This window comes from Mandrillus leucophaeus, unplaced genomic scaffold, assembly GCF_000951045.1.
Source record: "Mandrillus leucophaeus isolate KB7577 unplaced genomic scaffold, Mleu.le_1.0 Scaffold70, whole genome shotgun sequence".
Lineage (NCBI taxonomy): Eukaryota > Metazoa > Chordata > Mammalia > Primates > Cercopithecidae > Mandrillus > Mandrillus leucophaeus.
Window position 1 is genome coordinate 2,668,728 of NW_012107586.1, and position 13,727 is coordinate 2,682,454.

General features: G+C 51.5%; 1 protein-coding gene across 2 annotated transcripts in view; it reads right to left on the reverse strand.

The window, feature by feature from the left end:
- Positions 1 to 13,727, reverse strand: part of TNS1 (tensin 1) — a 203,906-nt gene that overhangs the window by 5,958 nt on the left and 184,221 nt on the right. For both annotated transcript variants that reach the window (XM_011964571.1, XM_011964572.1), the window contains 9 exons: positions 11,982 to 13,051; positions 9,206 to 9,292; positions 7,981 to 8,112; positions 7,512 to 7,604; positions 6,678 to 6,755; positions 4,560 to 4,631; positions 4,137 to 4,305; positions 3,160 to 3,228; positions 2,681 to 2,713 (listed from right to left, as the gene is read on the reverse strand). In XM_011964571.1, the coding sequence (XP_011819961.1) occupies positions 2,681 to 2,713; positions 3,160 to 3,228; positions 4,137 to 4,305; positions 4,560 to 4,631; positions 6,678 to 6,755; positions 7,512 to 7,604; positions 7,981 to 8,112; positions 9,206 to 9,292; positions 11,982 to 13,051 (1,803 nt within the window). The remainder of the gene's footprint in view (positions 1 to 2,680; positions 2,714 to 3,159; positions 3,229 to 4,136; positions 4,306 to 4,559; positions 4,632 to 6,677; positions 6,756 to 7,511; positions 7,605 to 7,980; positions 8,113 to 9,205; positions 9,293 to 11,981; positions 13,052 to 13,727) is intronic.

Sequence of the window (13,727 nt, forward strand, 5' to 3'; positions counted from 1 at the left end):
CACACACACCACCACACACACCACCACATACATACACACCACCCACATACCACCACACACATACACACCATCACACCACCACGCACACACACCACACACACACTACCACACACACACACCACCCACATAACACCACACACACACTACCACACACATACACACCACCACACACACCACACGCACCACACACACACCACCACACATACACACCACCACATACATACACACCACCCACATACCACCACACAAACCACCACACACACACCCTCACATCCATATACACCATCACACACACAATGCACATCACCACACACATACACCATCACACACATCACATGCACACACCACACACACACCACTGCACACACCACACACACATATACCACACACACATATACCACACACATACACAAACCATGCATACATACATACACAGGCCACACACATACACAACATATACACACCAAACACAACACACACACAAACACAACATACACACACCACACACACACACACACAATCCTGCATTTCCTACAGCTGTGCTCCCCCAGCCTTGTTTCAGGGGCCGGGAGCAACAGGGCCAAAGGCCTGGGGTAATGCCCAGGTGAAGCGGGGAGCTGGGGTCCACAGGGCAGCCCCCAGCATCTGCCTTTCCTGGCTGGCTCGGACCCTGAGAAGGGGTGGGGGTGATCCTGGCAGAGGGAGGAAGCATGCCAGCCCTGGCTGTGGGTGTCTACCAGGATGGAGACCCAGCAACTGCACCTGACGGGAGCACCGAGCTTGCCCTCCCCTGATATTCCTTTCAGCTGTGGCTCCCAGGCTCCCGCAATAGACCAATCCTGTCATCTGCCACGAGGAATAGATCCAGGCAAGAAGCCTCAGCCCCTAAGGGCAGGAGGGAGCCCTTGCAAGATCCCAAGAGCTAACATCTCCTTGAATTTTACACCTGAGATCCCTGGCTGGCCTCGCCTCGTCCCTGTCATGATTCCCTGTTAGCCCACTGCCCTGCTCAGCCTCTCCCTGTGGCCTCTGTCCCACCCATCAAAGCCTCTTCAGCAGGAGGTTCAACTCAAAACCAGCTCCTGAAGGAGGAAAAGAGGGATTTCCAGGCTTAGGGGCCCCGCTCCCTTCTGTCCCTGACCCTCTCCCCTCGCAGGGCCCTGTGGTGAGTGAGCACAAGCACCTTCAAACACGAAGTTCCAGCCTGCCGCCGTGGCCTGCAGAGACATGGGAGATGCAGGGACTCGCAGCACTGATGACCCTATGAAGCCTGGACAGGGCTGAGCCCCACCATCCCACATGGCGTCTCCTAAGCCGCCATCACTGACCATGTGATAGACTAGTCAGTCCATTCATTCGGACTGAGGCATCCTCACTAGCCTCCTCCTGCCTCTGCTCTTCCAGCCCCTGTTCTCTCATTTCTTCACTCAACAAATATTTACCAGCCTCCCCATGTGCCAGACATGGCCCTTCCCTCGGGGAGCCTGCAGTCTGGTGGCCATGAGGCCCCTCCCCTGAAATAGTCCCTCCTACTCCCATTCTCATTTTGACCTGTCCAAATTGAACCTGTCTTTGAAGACCCATCCTTAAATATCTGCTCTTTCCACCTCTCTGAGGTGCTAATGTGTTCTCTTGCATGAGCTCCCCAGATGGAAGCTGAACTCTCTTGCTGCCTCTCCCTCCCTTGCAACTGACATTTTTTTTAACAGTGAACATTTTGTTTTTCTAAAGCAACCTTGTATGAAGTTTGCATGTATAAAGGTGAAAGCAGTATTTTACAGCTATAAACAGCAATCCAAATGCATGACATTTACCTATTATAAAGTCAATCAGTGAGGATAATAGGGTTGGAATAATCCTGACAAAGTGAGAAGTGGATGACAGATCATAGTGACAGTCTCATGTCCGCTTCAGACCCCAGGTTATGCCTATATTTTGTTTTGGTTTTGTGATTGTGAGAAAAGCCTAGTTCCTACTGATAGACAACTGCAAAGAGCAGCAGAGTTTTCCCTCCCTTCTGAACACCAGGTGCAATCCAAGGATGCTGGGATCCTTGGAACACAGTTTGAAAGTCACAGAAGCATCTTCGTGCTGTTTAGACATCTATCTTATCTGCTGTGCCAATGGGCCTCCTGAGGGCAGGGTCAGAGACCCAAGCAGGATCTGAGTTCCTTGGAGGCCCCTAGGACATGTCCACTGGATGGAGGAATCCACCCAAAGGTCCCAGGCCATCCCCAGAATTCAGACCTTCTGGGCTCCACATTCTGGTAAGGCTGCCTTGCTTGGCCACAAGACTCATAGGAAAGCCCAAAAAAGCAAGAACAAGAATAAAGGCAGCTAGAATTGGGGCAGAAAAGATCATGTAAGCAACCCCTGCCCCAATTCCATTGCTTCCAATGAGACTCTGTTTTCCGTCCACTTCCTGCCATCCCTGCTGCTTCTGACCCTGGGAGAATGAAGGTGGCTAGACCACAGGCTGGGCCTCTGGCCTGGAGGAAGGACAAGGCAAAAGGCCTGTATGCCTGGTCAAGCTTCGCTTGGAAGCTGAGTGACCTCGGCACAAAGGGTTTTGCTGCTTTTTCCCTACCCCTGGCCCTGGTTTCTAAATGTGCCCCGTGCCTCCCTCACTGTGAAGTACAAAGGCCAGCCTGCTGGGTGGGGGGTAAGAAGTCACACTTACTTAGCAGGGGCACCACCCTCTGTTTTCATCCACCTGTGGAGAGAAAGTGGGCTCAGGGTAAATCACCGTACTTTCTCCCTAGAGCACAGCCCCACACACACCCAGAACTTCTGCAGGAAGGCAGGGGACCGACCCCCCATTCCCAGGGCACAGGAGCTGCCCAAGCTCACACAGAGATGCATTCAAGGTGGAGAGAACACTGCAGCCTGCCTCCTGAGGGGCTCTCCCCATCGTGGAGAGGCAGGTTCAGGGTCAGGGCATGACAGAAGGGGTGGCCGTGGGCACTGAGTCCCTAGGAGAGTCCCCATATCTATAGTGGGAAAGACTCAAAAGATACCCAACACGATTATTCACACATGGGCAGATCTTCCAGCTGAATGGAGAATGTACACACATACACATGCACATGCATGCACCCACACAGACGTGTGGGAGGGAAGAGAGCTATGTGGGAGGGAAGGTGTGTACAAGAGACTTACTTTCTTTCCTGTGGATCCAGGTCACAGAAGGTGACAGTATTGAGGGGGTAGTGGCGTCTGAAAAAGAGCCTGCAGCACAGACATCAGATAAACAGAGAATGAGCGCTAACGGGGCTGCTTTTCCCCTCCTTCCACCAGCAGGCCAGGCCACCTTTCCACCATCTGTGGCTATCACAGGTCCACACAACCTCTCTCTTATGAGCAAGATGGCCTGAGCTGCTGACACTGGCAACCTAAGCAATGTACAGAGACAGATGTGCCATAGAATCATCCCAAATGCCAGGGGCTGGGAAAGGAGGAAACTGGCACTGAGGAATAGGAAATGTGGGGAGGGGTTGGAAGAAGAAGCAAAGAGGCCGGGGACACTGTTAGGAGAGAGTCCAAGTGGATGGGCTCTGCTCCTAGAAAGCAGGTCCTTTTTATCAGTTGTATTTACAGCCATATACGCAATGCTGGCAAATTCTCACAGAAGGATGGATGAATGGGTAGATGGATAGATGAATGGAGATATAGATGGATGAAGGGAAAAATGGGTGGTCAGGGATAGATGAGGGATGAATGAATGCAGGGATTAGATGGATAGATGCATGGATGGATGGATGGATGGATGGATGGATGGATGGATGGATGGATGGATGGATAGATGCATGGATGGATGGATGCATGGATGGATGGATGGATGGATGGATGGATGGATGGATGGATGGATGGATGGATGGATGGATAGATAGATGCATGGATGGATGGATGGATGGGTAGATGCATGGATGGATGGATGGATGGATGGATGGATGGATGGATGGATGGATGGATAAGTAGCTGGGTAGATGGGAGGTAGATGCAAGACAGATGGACAGAAGGGTAGATGAGAAGTTGGGTGCAAGGAATTAATCAATTGGTAAATGGGTGGGTACATGGATGAACAGATGGGTCACAGGAAGGAGAACCCCACCCAGGAGCAGGCACAGGAGTCTTACTTTCTCTGGTTGTCAGTCAGAGTGATTCCCTGGGCAGAGACTTTGAAGTGAACGATGGTGGCAGCTGGCGTGGGGTCTGCAGCCAATGTCTCAGATGTGGCTTTGGAAATGGCCTGTGGCCCAGTGAGTGACTCCATGTCCACAGAGTTGACGAAGAGCACATTGCAGGCTGGAAGAAACCAACCCAAGGGGGAGTCATGGGAGCTGGGGTGGGTGAGGACATTAACCCAGATCCATTCTTCAGGGAGAAGGTAGCAGATAAATTTCAGGCTAGCCTTGAGCCAAGGCATCTGCACATAGAAATGTGATCTTCCCGGAGATATTTGGGCCTGGAGAGACCTCCAGCCTGCATCTGCAGGAGGGATCAGGGCAGGAAGGCAGAAAGGAAGGCCTGGGCATGGGTAGTTTCAGGTGACCACTCACCTGCCCCTTGTTTCAGCAGGTCTGCTGTTGAATTGGCAGGGCCAGAGCTATCTTTCGATTCATCTGTGGGGTCTGAGACAAAAATTCAGTAGGAATTAAAACCCTAGAGCTGGAAAGAAGCACAAGTTTGGCTGGGCTGAAGTTGAGCTCTGCAACCCTTTGGCACAAGGGACATTGCTTTTCATACCAGAACATGGCAGTCAGCCCTGAGTTAGGCTCATTCTGAATGTTTGATGATTGCTCTAAGCAGCCAGCACACTGGTTGTGAGCTCTGGAGTCCAGCAGAACTGGGCTCAAACCCTCACCCCAGCATTTACTAAGTATCTATAAAACAAAGACGATGATCATGGTACCCATGTCACTTGGTTTTTGAGAGATTCCATGTACAATTTAGCCAGTGCTTAACATAAAGCAAGCCTTCAAGTGACAATTGGCATTGCTGTTATTGTTTTGCATTGATATATCTTTGTGTAGGTCAATAAATCCTCTAATTTCCCTAATTCATTAAACCATTGATCCAGCATAACTCTAATTCCAATGTTAATAAGAATTGAGTGATGGACATATTAGCTTGATTTAACCCACAATGTATGCATTTATCAAAACATCACATTGTACATGGTAGATAATTTTTTTTTTTTGAAACAAAATCCTGCTCTGTCACCCAGGCTGGAGTGCAGTGGTGTGATCACAGCTCACTGCAGCCTCAAACTCCCAGTCTTTAGTGGATTCTCCCACATTAGCCACCAGAGTAGCTGGGACTACAGGCATGAGCCACCATGCCTGGCTAATTTTTTTACTCTTCTGTAAAAATGGGGTCTTCTGATCTTGTCCAGGCTGGTCTTGAATGCAATCACTTCAAGCAATCCTTCCACCTCAGCCTCCCAAAGTTCTGAAGTTATAGGCATGAGCCACCATGCCCAGCCAATATTTGCATTTTTAATAAGTCCCCAGGAGATGCTGAAGCTGTCAGTCTAGGCCCATACTTTGAAAACGACAGGTTTATACAATCTAAATATTAAACAGTTTTTTAATTGCTGAACTACTATGGTAAATTCCATAGGAATATAATTCAATTCGTGTCTGAATTGTGTCATTGGCTAATAGTGCTATTTAAGTTGTATTTGAACTTATAAGCTAATAATGTTGGTCCATTACCATTAATAGTTCAATGAACTGAACTGGATAAATAGAAATTGTCCAAAAATACTGGAGGTGTTATGTGTGGGCATAGCCCCAGGAGCTCCAAGACAGACTAGAAAAGATCCTAGGGCCACAGCCTAGGAGTGCTTCTGAAGGTCCTATTGTTGAACAGAGAGAGTGGGGAGAAGGCAGCCCAGATCCCAGTTCTGAGACCTTGCACTGCGGGTGAGGCCAATGACCCTCAGGTGAGCCCTGTGTCTCCGAGGGCTGGGCAATAGAGGCCTGTGCTGGGAGGAGTTCCAGGTGCCCACCTGCCATGCTCCAGGGCTGATGCGCCTCCATGAGAGAAGCTAAACACCCCCTCCCCAGCCCTGCCGTCTCACTCAAATTCTCATCCTGCATGTCCTCATGCTCTTGGAGTCCATTCCAACTTCCCACAATCAAAAGAGGACTTGCTCTTCCCTAACAGCTCAGCGTCCCCTCAGTCAGGGAACACCCTCCCAGCACACAGATTAGAAAATCCAGCGACATCGAGGCACTGCCTTCCCTTTCCTGAGGCTGCTCTCTCCTCTCCATCCAGACCAACCCCCAACACCTCAGTCTGCCTCCCCGCTCTCTTCCCCAGATGCCCATCTCATCCTCCAGGACATGTCTCCTGTCCCCTACTTCTTCTGTCTCCTGTCATCCCTGGGATGACACGTGGTCTGAAGATTCCATATGAATTTCTTCACACGGAGGGTTTTCCTGAACAATCTGGCAAGTCCATTTATGTATGTTCCTGGAGTCAAGCTTTTTCATAAATTTTTTCTCTTTTTTAATAGGAAAAAAAGGAGAGTAATTTTGAGTTTCTCCATATTGGTAAAATGATGTGTGTCCTCCAGCCCTGGCCCATGTCCAGAGTGGCTGGCAGGATCAAGACATGACGGGGGCCAGCTCAAGGGTGTGGGTGGTGAGCCAGGAGTCTCACGTTCCTACCTCGATTTGGAATGACCAGCTTGCAAGGCAGGGCCAATGGGATGATAGAGTGCTGGTAGACCAGGGCAGACAGCGATCCTGCAGGGAAGCAGACAGCATGTCAGGGGCAGCGATACTGGAAGTCAGAGGGGAAACCTCCACCTCCACCCTCATCCCGATACACACGATCTTCCACTTCTTTGTTACCTCTACCTCAACCCACCAACAAAGCTGAAAATTCACACCCTCTTGTTTAACAACATCCAAAAGAGAAGATTCCCAAGGTTCACTCCAGCAGTCATAAAGTTACCTAACAACTTTCCTTTGCAGAAAGTTCCTCCTAACATTGCTCCTAACTCGCCCCAGTTACTGGGGCTCCTCTGAGAACAGCGCAGACGGATCAGAGAATTGTGGGATCCAATCCCAACTCAGTCACATCTCACCTGTTGGTTCTCAGGTAAGTGTAACTTTGATGACTCTCATTTTTTCATGTGTCAATTCCTCCCTATTAGGGAGGATGGCCCCTATCAAACAGGATAGCTGTGAGGCCAGACGTGATAGAAGGTGCTGGGACAGTGACATTCACACGGTAGGTGGTCAATTAAGGCAGCTGATTTTACTATTGTTACTCCAGTTATAATGAGAACAAGTCCCAGCTGGGCAGGACAAATACAGAATGCAGTTTGGCAGAATTAGGAGCCGCACTGCAGAGGGAGACAAGCCTCCATTCATTTTCTCCGCTGAATTCACGACAAGGGTGGCTGGCAGAGCCTGTCAGAAAGAACTTGGAGGAACCCAGGACAGGGCCAAGACTCAGGCCAGACTGTAGAGACGGGGGCAACAGGGACAGCTCACCGAAGTTTGGCTCATTGGGGCAACCCTTGAGCTTGACTCCTCTGGGGCCGGTCTCTATCAGAAAATGCCTGACCAGCTCATGGGTCATGTCTCCTGGGACAAAGAGAAAGAAATGAGGCTCAGTCCCTTCCCATGGCTTCCTCCCACCACCTCCCAAGACTGCTTCAAAACTTCTGCAGTATGCAGGGCCAAGATGGGAGAAATGGCGGAAGAGAGAATGTGACTGGAGCCCCACGGACTGCAGCGCCCTCTGCTGCTCTCCCACCCCGCAGGAAACACATGGCAGGCACCCAATCTCCTGCTTTCCCCATCTTTGACCCCAACCATCGCCAAGCCCAAGACACCCTCTTCCGAAGAGTCTGATGGGAGTTAGGGTCCTGTGCAGCACCCTGGGTCCCTCCAGCACCTCCAGGTTTAGCAACTGTAAAGTTCACCTTGTCCTGAGCCCCGCTCTGGGAGATGAGGTTACCTTTTTTATTCTGCTGCATGATGGTTGGAGGTGGCGAAGACACCTTCATGGCCAGCCCGTAGGCGCCTCGGAAGGAGTGACTGTCACGGATGATGAAGGCCCCGGGCTCCTGGTCCTTGAGGAGTGCGATGGCTGCATGGGGAAGGGACAAGGAGAGGGGAGGAAGCAAGACATTGGTGGCACTAGTTTTACTTAAGTCTCACTGAGCCTACCGACCTTTGTTTTTTCTTAGGTGAGACAACGTTCTTTGAAGTTAGAATTTAACTAGTCCTAAGGGTCTTCCTGTACTCCGGTTGGCAAACTTATTCTGTTGGGTTTTTTGTTTTTGTAAGACCGGGCCTCACTGTCACTCAGCCTGGCATGCAGGCACAATCATGGCTCACTGCAGCCTCGACCTCCTGGGCTCAAGGGATCCTCCCACCTCAGCCTCTCCAGTAGCTGGGACCACAGGCCACTGTTCAGCATGTGCCATTTTGCCTGGCTAATTTTCTTTTTTTTTTTTTTTGTAGATTCAGGATCTCACTATGTTGCCCTGGCTGGTCTTGAATTCCTGGCCCCAAGTGATCCCCCTGCCTTGGCCTCCTGAAATGCTGGGATGACAAGTGTGCGCCACCACACCCAGCTGGCAAACTTCCTCTGTAAATGGCCAGAGAGTAAATATTTCACGCTTTGCAGGCCATGCAGCCTCTGCTACAACTACTCCACTCTGCCACTGCAGCAGGACACCAGCACAGAGAGGATGCAAGCCAGCAGGTGTGGGTGCGCCCCAATAAAACTTCATTTACAAAAGCAGGCAGCATCCAGATTTGACCCACGGGTTGCCGTTGCTGACCCCTGGTCCCACACCCAGACAGGCTTCCCCTGAGAATCATTCCCACATTCCCCACTTTGTTCTCTCTCTCTGTAAAATGCAAAAACCTCCCACATCAGGCAGACAGAGAGCTACGGTTTCATGTTATCTTGGCAGACCTTTTACTTTGCCCAGGAAAACCAAGGCTTTGCTGTTTTTAATAACCCTTCCAAGAACTGTCTACAACCACTGCTTCTGTGTTCCCACACTTCACTGAGGGAAGTGCTTCCTACTGTCTAACTTCAACCCCAGCCCCCTCTGTGATGACCCCCTGCTACAAAGAGGACTGAATTTGCCTCTGTTCCTTGCCCAGGGAAGACACAGGAGGCCTCAGCCAGCTGTGACCTCTGATGGACCACAGAGCCCAGCACTCACCCTGCTCCCTGGAGATCTCAGGCTTGTACCAATACTTAGAAGTGTCCTGGACAAACTTCACTTTAGCCCGTGTCTCCGGGCTGTTGTCTAAAGCAGGAGAAGGGAAGAAAGTGTTATGGGTTAAATTGTGTTCGCCCAAAACATACATCAAAGTCTTGACCCCAGTGCTTGTGAATTTGACCTTATTTGGATATAGGGTCTTTGCAGATGTAGACAAATTAAGATGAGGTCACGCAGGATTAGGGTGAGCCTTAATCCAGTATGCCTGTAGGCCTGGTGTCCTTACAAGGAGAGTAGACAGAGATACACACAGGGGAGAGCACCATGGAAGGTGCAGGCAGATACTGGGGTGATGCATCTACATGCCAAGGGACACCAAGGATGCTGGCGGCCACAAGAAACTGGGAGAGAGGTCTGGGACAGATTCTCCCCCGGAACATCAGGAAGGAGCTAACATTGCCAACACCTTGATTTTGGACTTCTAGCCTCCAGAACTGTGAGAGAACACATTTCTGTCATTTTTAAGCCACTAAGCACATGGTCCTTTGTTATGGCAGCCCCAGGAAACTGACATCAAAAGCTGATGTCCTCGAACACACAGTGGAAGGGACCTTCGGCCTCCTCATCCATCCCCTATCCCCTGGCCGCCCTCTGGGTGGCTGAGCCACCTCCCGGTGGAGGGCCTGGCACTGCATTCTCGCAGAGCCCACCGAAAGCCTTCCTCCACCCCATGTCCCCCTTTCCCTAGAAGACTGTGACTAAACCCTTCCTGCGGCTTTTCTCCCACGGGCTAAAACGCTTGCTTCTAGAACCTTCCTCCACAGGCTCAGTTTCTCAACTTCAGCATACCCACCATGAAGATAAGGGCAGAAAGATCCATTTCTGCCCCCTGTTCCCCAGGCCCCTCCTCACTTTCCACAGGGAAAGCCTATGTTCTGCATCACAAAGTACAAAAAAAACTCACTTCTCTTTGGATTAAACAGGTGATAGCTGGCCTAGAATCTAGAGGCCATCTACTGCATGTCGGGCACCCCACTTCTCAGGCAGACAACAATGCCCACACACACCCATGCCCAGACTCTTTGCAGACCTTGCAAATTTGTCGTAGAACATGAGATTCTGGAGGGAGCTCAGACAGGACAGAGTCCAACTGCCTAATTTTACATATAAGGAGAAATTCAGAGATGAGAAGTGACTTGCCCAAGTCACACAGATGGTGACCTTGGTAAGAGGCCCTAGCAGCCAGTTTAGGACCAGCTAAACTGTATCTTCCTGTCTAAGCATCAGGATATGTGGCCCTCACTCTCAACCTCTTCCTTCAGCTTTTGGCACCAAAGAAAACCAAAAAAAAGGGAGGGGAAATAGAAAAAGATGAGGATTTCACATTTTTCCTCTCCTGTCTTCAGAGACAGAAGCTGGCATGAAAGATACTGTAAAGTTAAGAGAGCAGATCAGGAGACACAAGTTGTGTCTCCAGTGCTAAGTCAATTTCAACCTATGATTTACACTCCCTTATGCTTCTGGGATCTGTCTTCCAGCGATCGTGAGGGGAGAGGTCAGGTCCCTTTTCTGGCAGCTGTGTGCTGAAGAAGGTCTCTGGGTTAGGCAGCTGGGCCGTGCAACTGCTTCAGGCTGCCTTTCTCCGTCCGAAGTCCCAGGCCCCACTGCTGCCATGGCCTGTTTAATGAGCTGTCAGAGGCGGCTGCAGTCCCACATGCCTTCCTGTGTTGACTCCAAAGGCTATTTTAAGCAGGGAAGATGGTGGGAAACAGGAAGTGTCCTAGCTACTAGAAGTTTTGCATCCTTCAAGGAGAGGGGCTGGGAACCAGATGTCCCCGGGGGGCGGCAGGAAACAGGGGGTGCAGGGTCATTCTAGGTGTCCTGGCTTGGCAGGCTCAGGGCAGGACCTGAGAGTGATACCGGGAGAATCTAGGCAGCTGGGGCCCATCTGAGGCGGCCCAAAACATTCTAAATCTGCCTCAAACATTCAGGGCCACGGTGCACACAGTCAAGTTAGAGGCTGGCCTTTGTGTTTAGACAATGAGCTATCTAAGTAGAGGCAAAGGTGGCAAGTTCTGGCGATGGGTGAAGAATTCACTGCACAAACCTGCATGGGCTTCGATGAAGTTGGGTCTATGAGGAGTGATGTGGCCACTGCGGGGGTGGCAAAGGTATGGAGATCCAGGTTTGGAAGGCAGGTTTTCAAGGTCATGCTAAATAATGATGACCCCCCCCAAGATATGGACACATGATAAAGATAACTCCAATGATGCTTGAAGACCATTAGTTTTGGGGTGGCGTGGCCAGATTGGAAGCCTGGCTCTGCCATTTCTTGACTGTATGATACTAGACAAGTGACAGAGCCTCTAAGCCTCAGCTTGTAAACTGGGATTAATAATATTAATACCTACTTGACCAAGTGGCCAAGAAGCTTAAATGAGACAGTACTTAGCTCAGAGCCTGGCGCACAGCATGTGCCCAGCAAGTGGTAATGGCTATGAGGATGATGATAATCATAACCGTAATACTATTCATCATTATTCTTTTTATCATCCTCATCTGTATCCACATCCTCATCTCAGCATTCACAACCACAGCACACTTATGGGGAGGACACCTCCAACTCTCCTTATACAGATAAACTAAGTCCCAGAAATCAGTGATTCACCTAGGCTCACCTGCCAAGGGAATGTCAGAACATTCACTGGGACAGATATTTCACTCTTGTACATACTTCATCAGCAGGAGAGGTGAAAATGGAAGTGGAGAGGCTCACCTGGCATGGAGTACTTGGAGAAGTCGGGCAGAGTGTGGGAGAAGGAGACAGTGCTGCCCCCGCTGGGACTGGACATGCCGCTGGCGACAGGCGAAGACACCTTCCCGTTGATGGTGGCATAGTTGGGGAGGCTGCCTGCCCGGTCTCCCACCGACATCCTTCGCTTCTCTGGCAAGGCCGGTGTTGGGCTCCCTTGCCGGAAGGCTGCTGAGTCCGGCGACGGGGAGGTGGCAGGGCTGCTCAGGCCAGGGTAGTAGGCAGGGGAGACAGGGAAGGAGGGCGTGGAAGGAGCCTGGTAGCCAGAGGCACTGCTCTGCCGGGACACTGTGGGTCTCCGATCCTCGGGGGTAGAGTAGCCACCATAGGCCACATGCCGGTCCAAGCAGGGGCTGCCAGGAACCACAGATCCAGACCCTCCCAGGTGACGGCCCAGGCTGGGGCTTCCAGGGCTGGCTATTGCATTGCCATGGAGACCGGAGGCCAGGTTGCCTTGGTGAGCCCCAGGGTGCCGGCCCAGGCTGGGACTCCCCGGGGTGGTGGCCACATTGTTGTGGAGGCCAGAAACCTGGTAGGCCCCTGTTGGGTGCCGACCCAGGCTGGGGCTCCCCGGGGTGGTCGCTGCACTGCTCTGGGGGCTGGAGACCGTGCTACCATGGAAGCCAGTGCCTGGTGGACCCATCACCTGGCGATGGCTCAAACTGGGACTGCTGGGGGCAGCCATGCTGGGGTTGATGGCCCGCCGGCCGAAGCCAGGGCTAGGGGGAGTGTTGGTGCCCACTGTTCTGTGACGCGCCTGAGGGCTCCCAGGCACCGTGTGGACGCCAGCCACACTGAACTGAGCTCGGGCCTGGCTTTCTGGAGACGAGCTGAATTGCTGAAGTGAGTAGTCGGGGCTGCTGTAGCTACTGCCTACAGTCGGGAGAGGAGAAGAGCTCTGGTAGTTTCTCTGGGCAGACGGGCTGGGCTGTCCCAGGCTGCCGGAGCGGAAGCCAGACTCCAACAAAGGCTGGGTGGGCGTCCGGGGACCCTGGTCACTGCTCTCTCCGGATGGGAAACTCCCCACTGAAGTGCTGCAGAGAGATGGAGGGTTGCGATGTCAGCGGACAGAACTGAATGAAGGGTGGATTTACAGCGTGCTCTCTGCCCTCCCTCCAACCACAAACAACAGGAAGAATGGGCCCACTGGCAGTGCGGCAGAACGTCAGCGTTTTATACGTTACCTTACAGAACCATCAGGGGAAGAAACGGAGGCTCAGGGAGGTTAAGCAGTAGGCTTAGGACCACACTGCTTATCAAAGACCAGGGTTTCAACTTAGCTGTGTCTGATTCCCAAGCCCACATCTTCCCCACTGCACCATGCTCACTCCTGAGCCACGTCAAAGTGAAGAGCCCTCTCCTATCGAAACTGGAGGTGGCTGTCATGATAGAGCCTCCAGCATCACACAGATTCCCAGTGGAGTTTCCTGGCTCCTGTTCCTACTGGGGGTAGCCCTGCCTTGACTCAGTTTCCTCAAGTGTGATGTCATCATCCTCAAACATTGACTGAGAGTGCTAGACTGGGGCTTTCACTCCTGGATGGCTCCAAAAAAGCAAAGACAAGGAATCATAGGGGAAAGCTTCACATCAGGGGATTTCAAGTCATTATAAGGTCTGCTCTCCAGCCACTGGGGATGTGGCCACCAATGGAGAAAGCTGTCTTGTATGGTAATGAGGCTTCTGTCATTAGGAGCATTTAAGCAGAGGCTG